This window comes from Haematobia irritans, chromosome 1 (assembly GCF_050003625.1).
Source record: "Haematobia irritans isolate KBUSLIRL chromosome 1, ASM5000362v1, whole genome shotgun sequence".
NCBI classification, from domain to species: domain Eukaryota; kingdom Metazoa; phylum Arthropoda; class Insecta; order Diptera; family Muscidae; genus Haematobia; species Haematobia irritans.
Window position 1 is genome coordinate 171,564,880 of NC_134397.1, and position 15,472 is coordinate 171,580,351.

Below are 15,472 nucleotides of genomic sequence, written 5' to 3' on the forward strand. Positions count from 1 at the left end.
TTTTAATTCTATAGAGCATTTTGTGAAAATTTTATTTCTATAGAAAATTTTGTCAAAATTTTATTTCTATAGAAAATTTTATCAACATTCTATTTCTGTAGAAAATTTTATCAAAATTTTATTTCTGTATAATATATTGTCAAAATTTTAATTTTATAGAAATGTTGGTCAGAATCATATTTCTATAGAAAATTGATGTACCTCTTATTTGGAGAGATATATTTTGCAAAATCTACCAAAACATCAAGAATTCTACGAATCTATCAAACTATAAAAAAATCTACCATTTTTGGTAGAACTGTTGCAAACGTGGTCTCGACCCGCTCATAACATATTCATCCATCATGGGGTAAAAATAACTGTCGATTATTATTAGCAAAATGTCCCAAAAGACAGTATTGAAGCTCTGGGCAGATAAACCTTTCGGCCGCAGACCATGGACATTCCAACAGGAATCAGCACCAGTGTTGCCAATATGGGGTATTTTCTTCCAAATTGGTGCTATTTTTCGTGAATGGAGACGAAATTTTTGAGTTGGGGACTTGGGGATTTGCTGATAAATTCCAATAAATATGGGGGATTTTTGTGGGAATTTGTCGAAATCTATTTAGTCAGTTTTAGAATAATGGTTATTATTCTTTTTATTTTTTCTACATTCTTAATGTCTTGCATAAACACAGCCAATTCTCAAAATATAAAAAAAAAAAATAATAATAAAATTTGCCACTCTTTATTCCACAGCAAACGATGTCAAGGTGCTAATTTATATTTTATTCTGCTTGGCTAGAATATTTTTCTACTATTGCCAAATAAATTCGTGACGAATCGAACCTTATTTGCGTATATTACTGATTTTGACAGTGTTGCCGCCTTATTTGCGTATATTACTGATTTTGACAGTGTTGCCGCCTTATTTGCGTATATTACTGATTTTGACAGTGTATCTCATAAATATAGAAATGACGAAGATGCACCCAGAGAAGGAATATGATCACCTCAAACATGTTTTAAGAGCAAAATGTTATTTTTGGGTGGTGACCATGTAACATGGTTTTCGCAACCACGTTATTTTCTCGGAAATCATGTATCTGATTTAGGCAAGCAGGTTATATTCGACGAGAAAATAACATTTTAGAGACAAATATGTTACATGGTCACCATACAAAAATAACATTTTGCTCTTGAAACATTTTTTTGTAGTATATTTTGAGTAAATTTTGGTTCATAAATGCATTTTCAGTTTTTGAACAGAAGATGAGATAACATTTCAAAGATTCTTTATATTTATATATTAATAACGATAATTTATTCCCATTATGGTTTCTATCCGATTAATACGGATTTTCTACAACATATTCCTTTATTTTAATCATAGAAATTTGCCAAACACTTATAGGGGATTTTTGTAAGGAATTTAAATTTTAATTGAGGATTTTTGGGCACAAAGGCATCTCAATTTGGCGACAAGAGTAGGGCCAAAATACAGCAGATTCTTCTTTGTGCAACATATGATGCCGTTTATTGGCCGTATGAAGCCCAAAGTTCGTGCCAAAGGTATCCAATTTGAACAAGACTAAACTTATCCTAAAATTTGATATTATTTCCGAAATTTATTGCTTTTGAAAAAAAAATAATAATAAAAAAAATATGATTAAACAAGTATAGTTTGGGTGTACCCTCAAGAAGTGAAATCGGTCTATATTGATGCTTTATGGATCGGTAAAAATAAATGTGATACAGATTTTTGAGGGTCTAAAATTCCAGTGTATTTACATTTTTGTGCAAATCGGATAAAAACTACGGTTCCTAGGAGCCTCATTTGAGGAACCTTAATGTTCCTCAAATACCTCTAGAATTCCACTTTAAGACGAATTGGGTGAAAACTACGAATTCTAGAAGCCCAAGAAGTAAAATCGGGAGATCAGTTTATACAGGGGCTATATCAAAACATAGACCGATAGGCACCATTTGCGACACATCTATTTGTGAGTTTAAAATACCTCCAGATTTTCAATTTCAAGAAAATCGGCTAGAAAAGATAGTCTGTAGACGCCCAAGAAGTCAAATCGGGAGATCGGTCTATATGGGGGAATACCAAAAAAATGGACCGATACACCTCAATTTCGGCACACCTATTTGTGGTCCCATAATAACTCGAGATTACAAATTTCAGGCAAATCGGGTAATAAATACAGTTTATAGAAGCCCAAGAATACACATCTGGAGATCGGTCATACACCCCATTTTCGACACACATTTTTAAGGTCCAAAAATACTTCCAGATTTTCAACTTCAGGCAAATCGGATAGAAAATACAGTTTCTAGACGCCCAAAAAGCAAAATCGGGAGATCGGTCTATATGGCGGCTATACCAAAACATGGACCGATGGGCACCATTTTCGGGACACATTTTTTTATGTCCTCAAGTACCTCTAGATTTTCAATTTCAGGCAAATTGGATAAAAACTACGGTTTTTATAAGTCCAACACCAGGGCTGTGGAGCCGGAGTCGGAGTCTTGGAGTCGGAATCTGAAGATTTTGCTGGAGTCGGAGTTGTAAAAAATTTGCTCGACTCCGACTCCGGTTAACCAAATTTTTTAAAACACTTCACATTCTTGTAACTAAGCAAGTTTTTACGCAAATTAGTTTCCATTGCGTTATTCTTTCGATCAATGTACAGCATGATTGTAAATGAAAATCAACTTCCAATTACGGCTATCTTTTTATGTTTCCTAGAATGTTAGAGTAGCAGATGGGCTTGATCGATCCATTTTAATGCCCATATTAATTTATTTGAAATATTTCGAACAATCGAAATTATTTTTTTAAATTTTATTTTAAGACCATATCCATATGTGGAATATTGACAGAAAATTTTTTCAAAGTTGTTTTTTTTTAGAAAATTTTGTCAAAATGTTATTTCTATAAAAAGTTTTGTCAAAATTTTATTTCTATAAAAAATTAATTCAAAATTTTATTACTATAGAAATATTTTTTTCTATAGAAAATTTAGTCAAAATTTTATTTCTATAGAAAATTGAGTCAAAATTTTTTTTCTATAGAAAATTTAGTCAAAATTTTATTTCTATAGAAAATTTAGTCAAAATTTTGTTTCTGTAGAATATTTTGCAGAATTTTATTTACTACACAAAAATTGTTCTACAATTGTATTTTTATAGATAATTTTTTCAAAATTTTATTTTTATAAGAAAAAATTGTCAAATTTTATTTCTATAGCAAATTTTCTCAATTTTTTTTCTTACTGATGCTCACTGATACTCACTGCTATAAAAAATTTCATCAAAATTTTATTACTATAGAAATATTTTTTTCTATATAAAATTTAGTCAAAATTTTATTTCTATAGAAAATTTAGTCAAAATTTTGCTTCTATAGAATATTTTGCAAAATTTTATTTCTATAGAAAATTTAGTCAAAATTTTGCTTCTATAGAATATTTTGCAAAATTTTATTTCTATAGAAAATTTTGCAAAATTTTGTTTGCTACACAATTTTTTTTTCTAAATTGTATTTCTATTGATAATTTTTTCAAACTTTTATTTCTATAAAAAATTTTGCCAAATTTTATTTCTATAAAAATTTTATTCAAAATTTTATTTCTATACATTTGCTCTGTTTAGTTTTGTTAGTTGACCTTTGGAATTTTACAATTTTGGGATTATTTGTTTGGCTTGAGGTCATGGACTAATGAAAAATGCTGGTGTTAATGTTTTTCATTACTTTTTATTGAAATATTGCTTTTCTCGGATATTTCGATACACCATCGGTGATCATCTTCAGCGAGATATTATATTTTACAAAGTAATAGACTTTCTCCTTACAATGCTCAAATCAGTTAGACATGAGCATTGTAAGGAGAAATATGTAAACCTTTTTATAGCTCGCAACAAATTTAAAGGATTTGAGATAGTATCAATAATTTTGGTCCACAAATACATATACTGTTGGTATCTTCTCATATTATGATGGGTATTTATATCATTATTTTATTTATTAAACAGTATCAATAATTTTGGTCCACAAATACATGTACTGTTGGTATCTTCTCATATTATGATGGGTATTTATATCATTATTTTATTTATTAAACATTGTTCTAAATTTGAAATATAGAGTTCAATTGGCATCTAATGTGAAATTAAGACCTTATTTTTGCACACATAAATAAATACGATACTTTATATCGATCCACTTACCGTACCCCCACAATAGAACTACAAATTAGTGGTATTAAAATGAGATTTAGTTATATTACCCGGAGTCGACTCCGGAGTCGGAGTCGAGCTGATGAAAAATGCTGGAGTCGGAGTCGGAGTCGAGTAAAATTGGCTCGACTCCTCAGCCCTGCCCATCACCCCAAATCGGGAAATCGGTTTATATGGGGACTATATCAAAACTTGGACCGATATAGCCCATCTTCGAACTTGATCTGCCTGCAAACAAAAAACGAATCTGTGCCAAATTTCAGGACGATAACGCCATTATTGAAGGTTATAGCATGATTACAACAGACAGATAGACAGACAGACATACAGACGGACATGCTTATATCGTCTTAGAATTTTTTCCCTGATCAAGAATATATATACTTTATATAGTCGGAAATCGATATTTTGATGTGTTACACAAGGAATGACAAACTTATTATACCCCCATCACCATTGTATGGTGGTGGGTATAAAAATATAGAGCATTACTTTTTTACATTACATATCGACCACCCGGTATACCTCTGTCTATGGTGATGTACATAGAAACTAAATTTCGCCATTATAGCGTATCGGAATTTTCTACAAACTTTTCCTAAAAGCTCTTAAAATATTCGATGTATTCCATATTGAATGATAAATTGAAAATCCCACAATCTACGTAGCACTCTAAAAACTGGCAGCAAATAAATAATTTATAAAAAAAAAAAAATAGAAAATTCTAAAAACTACCAACGAAATTTAACACCAGTACAATTAGAAGCTTTTGACGATACATGACTATCGACAGGAAGGGGACGAGATCAAATAAGTTTTTTTGTTTTTATTAAAAACTTACCATAGAACAATAGTTTGCATCAGTTTCCCACTGAGCCTTCCTGCGTTTATGATATGAACGGCGCCATGGATGACGCCAAACCTGCAAAGAACGAAAGAAACAAAAAATTGGGGTGAGTGTGTTGGTTCAGCTAGAAATGCAAAAACGCGGGCATTAAGAAGAACTTAACTAAAAGCAATTAAATACAAGGTTTTTTGTTGTTGTTTTTTATGACAGTGGTGGTGGTGGTGGTTGTGGTGGTCGTAGTGCTGCAAACGAAGGTGTATATGTCTGTGGCATATCCGTTTCCTGTATGCTGTCTACGTGTATATAGAAGCAAGTATGTGTGTGTTTGCGTATTTTTTTGCTCGCAAGAAGGTGAGCCTTCAAAAAGCCGTCGTATTTGTGTGGGTGTTTTATGTATATTTAAAAATTATAAGTTGCTTTATTCTCGTGGCTGTGTTGTTGTGGCTGTTGAATAAACTTTTATACCAATGGTTTTTAAATTATAGAATTTGTTGAAAACGCTTTTTTAATGGCCAATGCAAAGCATCAATTATTTTAACACTTAAATGCTCAAATTAAAACCACAATATATACACAGACAAAACATGGTTTTATCCGTGTAGGAGTTAATTTATGAATTTGCTTTAACGTTGGAAAATACTTCGAGGACGTTGAAAAATATACGACCTAAATTCAATGTAGGCTGTGGGCTTTGTGATCGTCATGTACATCAAACAATAAAGCAAAGGTAACATGTATTGTTACTTATGAACATTCGAGATTCTTTCAAATGATTGAGAATTTATTTTGAAGAAAAATTTAACATACTGATAAATTGAAGTAACATATTTTCCATGCCTTGTCATTACGCCTAAAGAAAAAATACTTTCCTACGGAACGTAATTTCACTGTACGAAGTTTTACACCAACGAATTCCCCCCTTTAATGTAAAGTGTTTTCTTGAAAAGCTAATAAAGCCGTATCGACGAACGATCAAATGATTGTCTCTAATCTTTTTTATTTGTTTTTAAAGAAAATTTATTAGCTTCAAAGGTAACCTTTGTTTGTCTAAAATTTCGTTCATCAGAAAAAAATTCTTCTTTCAGTGTATGGAGTGCTCCTACTAATATTTATCGCAGGACGTGTCATTTGGTAAATTTACCCCGCCATGTCTAAAAAAATGGAAGTGGACTGGTCCAGAACTGGGACTGCTCCATACACACCAGGGACTAGTCCTGTAGCTGTCCTGCAAGCAAAGAAAAAACAAGTATATACGGCCGTAAGTTCGGCCAGGCCGAAGCTTATGTACCCTCCACCATGGATTGCGTAGAAACTTCTGCTGAAGACTGTCATCCACAATCGAATTACTTGGATTGCAGTAACACTTGCCGATGGCAAGGTATCTTAAAACTTCCTAACACCATCTTCTAAATTGCAAGGTAGTCAATACGTGGTACATATTAAACAAAAAAGGCCGATTAAATACTTATATAATTAAGTTAAAGTTTCTATAGAAATAAAATTTTGACAAACTTTTTAATAGAATTAAAATTTTGACAACATTCTCTATAGAATTAAAATTTTGAAAACATTTCCTATAGAAATAAAATTTTGCCAAAATTTTCTATAGAAATAAAATTAAATAAAAATAAAAATGGTTGCATGGTTGTTAGAGATAATATACTAACACCACGTACCAAATTTCAACCGAATCGGATGAATTTTGCTCCTCCAAGAGGCTTCGGAGGACAAATCTGGGGATCGATTTATATGGGGGCTATATAATTATGGACCGATATGGACCAATTTTTGCATTGTTGTTAGAGACCACATACTAACACCACGTTCCAAATTTCAACCGGATCGAATGAATTTTGCTCCTCCAAAAGGCTTCGGAGGACAAATTTGGGGCTAGGTTTATATGGGGGCTATATATAATTATGGACAGATATGGACCAATTTTTGCATGATTGTTAGAGACCATATACTAACACCACGTACCAAATTTCAACCGAATCAGATGAATTTTTCTCCTCTACGAGGCTCCGGAGGTCAAATCTGAGGATCGGTTTATATGGGGGCTATATATAATTATAGACCGATATGGACCAATTTTTGCACGGTTGTTAGAGACCATATACTAACACCACGTACCAAATTTCAGCCAGATCGGATGAAATAACAGGTTAGGTGATAAAACCCCGGTCTAACAAAGAAAAACACATTTTTTGTCAAAATTAGTTTTTATTATTCAACATAGTTCAACGATTATGTATCGCTCTTGAAGGGAACGACCTCCCAATTTTTTACCATTTTGGTAGTACTCCTTCGGTTTTGCCTCAAATTAAGCCTCAGTTTCGGCGATCACCTCTTCATAATAGCCAATTTTTTTCCCTGCGAGCATCCTTTTGAGGTCTGAAAACAAGAAAAAGTCGCTGGGGGCCAGATCTGGAGAATACGGTGGGTGGGGAAGCAATTCGAAGCCCAATTCATGAATTTTTGCCATCGTTCTCTATGTCTTGTGGCACACTTTTTCCTTCTATATATGGGGCCGTTTTGCCGCCATTTTGATGGTTTTTCCCTTCTCAAGACAATCGATAAAAATTATTCCATGCGCATCCCAAAAAAACAGAGGCCATAACTTTGCCAGCGGACTTTTGAGTCTTTCCACGCTTCGGAGACGGTTCACCGGTTGCTGTCCACTCATCCGACTGTCGATTGGACTCAGGAGTGTAGTGATGGAGCCATGTTTCATCCATTGTCACATATCGACGGAAAAACTCGGGTGTATTACGAGTTACCAGCTGCAAACACCGCTCAGAATTATCAACACGTTGTTGTTTTTGGTCAAATGTGAGCTCGCGCGGCACCCATTTTGCACAGAGCTTCCGCAAATCCAAATATTGATGAATGTATGACCAACACGTTCCTTTGATATCTTAAAGGTCTCTGCTATCTCGATCAACTTCATTTTACGGCCATTCAAAATCATTTTGTGGATTTTTTTGATGTTTTTTCGGTAACTACCTCTTTCGGGCGTCCACTGCGTTCACCGTCCTCCGTGCTCATTTCACCACGCTTGAATTTTGCATACCAATCAATTATTATTGATTTCCCTGAGGCAGAGTCCGGAAACTCATTATCAAGCCAAGTTTTTGCTTCCACCGTATTTTTTCCCCTTCAGAAAACAGTATTTTATCAAAACACGAAATTCCTTTTTTTCCATTTTTTTTCGCAATAACAAAAGTTGATTCACAAAAGACGCCCTATCTCACAAATTAATTGACTTACAGACGTCAAATTTTGACATGAATCATTTGAAGGTTGGTACTATATAAAAATAATATGCATTTAATACTAGCGACGCCATCTATGTATCAGACTGGGGACTTATTAGCCAACCTGCTCCACTTAGAGGCCCCGCAAGCCCAATCTGGGGATCGGTTTATATATAATTATGGACCGAAACTAATTGACTTACAGACATCACATTTTGACACGAATCATTTGAAAGTTCGTACTATATAAAAATAATATGCATTTAATACTAGCGACGCCATCTATGTGTCATACCGGGGACTTATTAGCCAACCTGCTACTCCGCAAGCCAAATCTGGGGATCGGTTTATATATAATTATGGACCGATATGGACCAATTTTTGCATGGTTGCTAGAGACCATATACTTACACCATGTACCAAATTTCAGCCAGATCGGATGAAATATGCTACACTTAGAGGCTTTGCAAGCCAAATATGGGGGTCCGTTTATATGGGGGCTATACGTAAAAGTGAACGGATATGACCCATTTACAATACCATCCGACCTACAACAATAATAACTACTTGTGCCAAGCTTCAAGTCGATAGCTTGATTCGTTCGAAAGTTAGCGCGATTTCAACAGATGGACGGACGGACATGCTTATATCGACTCAGAATTTCACCACGACCCAGAATATATACTTTATGGGGTCTTAGAGCAATATTTCGATGGGTTACAAATGGAATGACAATGTTAATAAACCCCCCATCCTATGAAGAAGGGTATAAAAACTAAAAAACATACACTTTTTCCCAATATCACAGTATTTTTTGTTACACTTTTATTTTCTTTTTGTCTAATTTTTACAAATTTAAAAACTTCCTCACGCTTAGCCGCGATATTTAGGATTTCTCTAAAATTCTTGTTATAAATCACGAACCTTAGGTGGTCTTTGACTTGAGGGAGTTTCATCAAATCCTCCTTAATTTCTGTATATTTTCAAGTAGACCGACACGATGAGGGGTTTCAAAGGAAAATAGTATATTTGATAAGGTTCGGCCAAATCTGTTTATATTTGTTTTATTAAAAAGACAATGTTTTCCATATTCATTTTATTTGAAGAATTTATTTAATTATTAAGTTTTCCGGAAAACGATTCATTGTCAAAGATTTCAAACAATTTTGAAGTAAAAAAAAAACATTTTGTAAAGAAATTCTGCGAATTAAAGTTTAATATGAAGCCTTTCAGTACACTTCCTTACTGGAATTGTGTTGGTGCGTGTGTGTGTGATAACATAATTTCCGAAGATATTATAAAACGGAATTCATTATATGGCATCTGAAGCAGGCATTGCACAATAGCTTTTCAACAAAATTAATTTAAAACGGATGAAAAAAGTAAAAAAAAAAAAAAATAATAGAACTGCACTAAAACTCTACACAATGAATGGTTGTATAAATAAATGCCAGATTATTCGCAGTTCTCCATTTCCATGACAATGACGACTAATACCCGCGAAGGAATCCACTTTCTTCACGATGCGAAGATCCTTGGTTGCCTGCAATAAAATGCAAATATTTTCTTTGCCTAAAATCCGGTATATTTCGTCTAACAATAGAACAACATAGTTTCACGGAAGCTAGCTAGCTGCTAGCATTGACAGATATTTGCGGGTCGTTCGCTGCAGATATGAATGTTTAAAAAAAATAATTTCACAGCGAATAAAAAAAAAAAAAACAACAAACAGGGGAAATATTATTACTTTATGCGCACCGTAACGTAAATTTTTTCTTTTCATTGGGTGCATTGCAAAAGAAAAAAAAACACAAAATACCAATGAACACAAAAACCTTCAAGGACCCAAGGAACAAAACGCTTTTCTTTTCCGTGTCCTTTTCTTCCGTACGCTAAGCTCTTAGCGGCCATAGCAAGAGCAACAAAAGCTGGCCCACCTGCCTTTCATCTCCTGCTAACTTGGCTTTTGTAGCGAAATTTTATTTGTGGTCTTGCAGCAACAAGAAGCCAACAACAGCAAACTGAAAATATAATCCATTGCATTGGGGGAGCTGTGAGGGTGAGGATGTTGCATGTCGAGAAAAATAGCTGAAATAGCATAACCACAAGTTTTTTTCCTCCTCCATGCCAATAGAATGGAAAACTTCATTCCAGGTTTTACTCGCATCTTCGTGGCGGCAAGGAAACAGAAACCGGGGATATATCTCCAAAGCTAGAAGAGCATGATAGTTTTTGGGTAATGATCATAAGAATTACAATGTGCCTTGTAGAGGGTAAGGCAGTCTCCTGCATTTTTTTCTTCCATTCTATACATAGTGGGCCAAATATTAAATTGCTTAAAAAATTATGTGAAAGTGGCTACTCCTTCTTGCCACCTTTCGACCAAACATATTTCTTTACACTAAAAAGAAGCAATAAAAACATAACAACCGGAAGGAAAATCTGGATGAATTAGCGCAGTGTTGGGAAACCTTCTTTTTGTAATCGTAAAGTGCTAGTTTTCTATACAAGAAGAATTTTAAACAAGTATATACGGCCGTAAGTTCGGCCAGGCCAAATCTTATGTACCCTCCACCATGGATGGCGTAGAAACTTCTACTAAAGACTGTCATCCACAATCGAATTACTTGGCTTGTGGTAATACTTACCGATGGCAAGGTATCTTAAAACTTCTTAACATCGTCTTCTAAATTGTAAGTTAGTCCATATGTTGGTATATATTATACTAAACAAGTGAGTAAAGTAGAAAGTCGGGCGGTGCCGACTATATGATACCCTAAACCACCCCTACTGAATTAGTAAATATAAGCATTTGTGGGGTATCATTGGTATAGGTTTTGGAGAACATAAAGGGGGGTACATGTTTATGGGTGTCTTGTCACAATCTGAGCAAAAGTGTCTAATATTAGGAGCTATAGTTTATTTTGCACCAAAAGAGTTAGTATGCCACTAATATTGAGTCCATTATAAAAAAAGAGGAAATCGGTCAATTAGTTGTGGATAATAAATCCAAATTTCTGCAAATAGGGCAATAGATTTATATAAGAGCTACATGTAAGTCTAAATACGATCAGCTAGTACATCAAAATTTGAAATTTGAATAACATAGGTTAAGAAATAAGAGTATTAGGCCAAATATGACAAAATCGAGCGATGCATATTATGGGTCCTATATCTAAATCTGAACCAATTTGTATAATATTTTGCAGGTATGATTGATACCACAGAGGGTCACTTTGTGTAAAATTTGAGTACGATCAGTTAATAAATGAGGCCCCTATGGTCAAAAATAAGGTTATTAGGGGCAAAATTTTCAAAATCGGGCGATACATATATATGGGAGCTATATCTAAATTTGAACCGATTTCGATGAAATTTTGCACATACAGTTGTTGCAATAGAAGATTACAGTTAGCCAACCTTGGTTACGATCGGTTGATAAATAAGGGTTTTACGGCCAAATTTGGCATAATCGGGCGATACAAATATATGAGAGCTATATCTAAATTTGAACCGATTTCGATGAAATTGCGCACATACAGTTAGAGGTATAGAAGATTATATTTAGCCAACTTTGAGCACTATCGGTTGATAAATAAGGGTTTTATGGCCAAATTTGGCAAAATCGGGCGATACATATATATGGAAGCTATATCTAAATCTGAACCGATTTCGATTATTTTTGGCACATATTGTCAGTACCATAAAAGATTAGAGTACGCCAAGTTTGACTAAGATCGCTTAATAAATAAGGTTTTTATGGCCAAATTTGGCAAATTGGGCGATACATATATATATGGGAGCTATATCTAAATCTGAACCGATTTAGATGAAATTTTGCAGACTTAAAGAACGACGAAAAAGATTACTTGTTGCCAAATTTGGTGACGATCCGTTTGAAAACAAACGCAACGTGACCCCATTTGTCGAAATCGGGCGATACATATATATGGGAGCTATATCTAATTTTGATCCGATTTCTTCCAAATTCAATAGCGTTCGTCCTTGCTCCCAAAAAACTCCCTGTACCAAGTTTCATCAAAATCGGTTAATAATTGCGACCGGAATCCTGTGAACAACAAATACATGGACAGACGGACGGACGGTCGGACGGACACCAAGCGCTAGATCGACTCAGGAGGTGATTCTGAGTCGATCGGTATATATTTTATGGGGTCTAAAATCAATATTTCTGGTAGGCACATTTTTTGGCCGATCAAACTTATTATACCCTGACCACTATGTGGTTTAGGGTATAAAAATGCCCATTAAATACGTATATATTTCAGTTTGACAAAATTTTCCATAGAAATAAAATCTTGACAAAATTTTCCATAGAAATAAAATCTTGACAAAATTTTCTATAGAAATAAAATTTTGACAAAATTTTCTATAGTAATAAAATTTTGACAAAAATTTCTATAGATATAAAATTTTGGTAGATTATTTTCGGCTGGAGTGGCAACCATGATTATGAACCGATATGGACCAATTTTTCTGTGATTGCGGATCGGCTATATAAAACTATAGCCCGATATGGACATATTTTGGCATGGTTGTTAGCGGCCATATACTAGCGGAATATACCAAATTTCAACCGTATCGGATGAATTTTGCTCCTCCAAGAGGTTCCGAAGGTCTAATTTGGGGATCGGTTTATATGGCGGCTATATACAATTATGAACCGATATGGACCAATTTTTGTGTGATTGGGGATCGGTTTATCTGCGGGCTATATATAACTATAGATCGATATGGATCAAGTTTGGCATGGTTGTTAGCGGCCATATACTAGCACAATGTAGAAAATTTCAACAGAATCGAATGAATTTTGCTCTTCCAAGAGGCTGCGGATGTCAAATCTGGGGATCGGTTTATATGGGGGCTATATGTAATTATGGAACGATAAGGATAAAATCTTGCTGGTTGTTTGTGTTTATATATTTACACAAAATAAAAACATTCAACTTAATCGGATGAAATTTGCTCCTCCAAGACGCACCAAAACCAAATCTGGGGAACAATTTTTGTATTTTGCTCCTCCAAGAGGCTCCGGAGCTCAAATCTGGGGATCGGTTTATATGGGGGCTATATCATTATGGACCGATATAAATCAATTTTTGCAGGCTTGTTAGAGACCATATACTAACACCACGTACCAAATTTTAGCCAGATTGCATGAATTTTGCTCCTCCAAGAGGCGCCGGAGGTCAAATCTTGGGATCGCTTTATATGGTTGCTATATAATTATGGACCGATATGGGCCATGTTTTGAATCGATGATACCAAATACTAACACCACGTACCAAATTTAAACCGCATCGAATGAAATTTACTCCTCCAAGAAGCTCTGGAGGTCGAATCTGGGGATCGGTTTATATGGGGGTTATATATAATTATGGACCGATATGAACCAATTTTCGCATGGTTGTTAGATACCATATACTAACATCACGTACCAAAGTTCAACCGCATCGGATGAAAGTTGCTTCTCCTAGAGGCTCCGGAGGTAAAATCTGGGGATCGGTTTATATGGGGGCTATATATAATTATGGACCGATATGGACCAATTTTTGCATGTTTGTTGCAGACCATATACTAACACCACGTACCAAATTTCAACATAATCGGATGAAATTTGCTTATCTAAGCGGCTCCGCAAGCCAAATCTGGGGGTCGGTTTATATAGGGGCTATACGTAAAAGTGGCTAGATATGGCCCAAAGTTTCAAGTCGATAGCTTGTTTCATTCTACGGACGGACGAACGGACATGCTTAGATCGACTCATAATTTCACCACGACCCAGAGTATATATACTTTAGATGTGTTACAAGCGGAATGACAAAGTTAATATATCCCCCCCCCCCCATACAATGGTGGAAGAACAGCTTAATGTGGACAATTTTATAAAAAATTAGGTCATTAATTCGAAAGTTAGACCAGGCCAAATCTTATGCATTCTTCACCTTGGATTACGTACAAAGCAAATGAAAAGAGGCAATTGTTACATCGTTTGCGAGTTTATTTTCTCTTACAGAAACTAATTGACATTAAAAGGGAATTTCGTTTGCCTAAAATTACCCAGGTCCCCTTGATATAAATTGCTTCTTAAATATTTGTTCTATACAAACTCACATTCCTTGGCATTGGGATACAGGTCATTTATGATATTTTCTAGATTCTAAACTTTCTAATCACATACTTGTAAGAAAATAGTTTTCTTCTATTTTTTAACATCTGATGATTCTTATACAAATTGGAAAGCACATGAGCTCTGTCCGTTCATATTATATAACCGGGTTTATTTATTATTTTCTTAATTTTTTTTATAAATTTTTCTATTAAAATTTAATATATTGTAGAATTTATATTGCTGCATATGAATTGAGTTGTCCCCATTATGCTCGAGGACAATACACTATGTACCCGTACAACCCTTTTGTATATTTGTACAACAAAATGCTTCAATATATTTTTCTCTTCTACACTAGAGACAACCACATTTTTCGATTTGTGAAATATGGTCCAATTGAGATCAATGCATACCCTATCCTGTGGTGATGAAATAAAATAAATCTGAAAAACACCCGCCCATTATTTAAGGCAGTATCTTCCTGGCGTAGAAGGATACGGACATGCAACAACATACCACACTGACACCAAATAGGAAAGAAAATTAAAAAAAAGAGGCAAAGAAATAAACCTTAATTGAAAAATTGTTTGGCGTAAAAAGTGCATTGAACGTCATCTGGTTGAGATGGTTAGTTTATATATATTGAGTGTGTGTTCATCCCCATTTATACACATGGGTTTTGTATTGTATGTATTTGACTCACACACATATATATGTACTTGTAGTATTCAGGACTCCTTGAAGAGATGTTTACCGCATTGGTTGTGGTATTCCTTTAACCACAACTGCATATAAATCACTTATAAGATTTCTCTCTAAAAAACTATAGACTTTTTGCTTTTTTTCCAGCCAGCAACAATGAACCTGGGACGGAATACATTCTACATTATTTTATTACATAGCAAGCAAATGCATGGCCTTTCTTGGGCATCCAAGGATTTTGATCTCAACTCTAACCAAGACTAAGGATTGTGACCAAATGGCATAGAAGATTACCGGACATGTTAC

At 34.5% G+C, this 15,472-nt stretch overlaps 1 protein-coding gene across 1 annotated transcript in view; it reads right to left on the reverse strand.

Moving 5' to 3' along the window:
* Window positions 1-15,472, reverse strand: part of LOC142222136 (uncharacterized) — a 350,911-nt gene that overhangs the window by 50,627 nt on the left and 284,812 nt on the right. Inside the window, exon 8 of the mRNA XM_075292103.1 lies at window positions 5,069-5,149. Within this exon, the coding sequence (XP_075148218.1) occupies window positions 5,069-5,149 (81 nt within the window). The remainder of the gene's footprint in view (window positions 1-5,068; window positions 5,150-15,472) is intronic.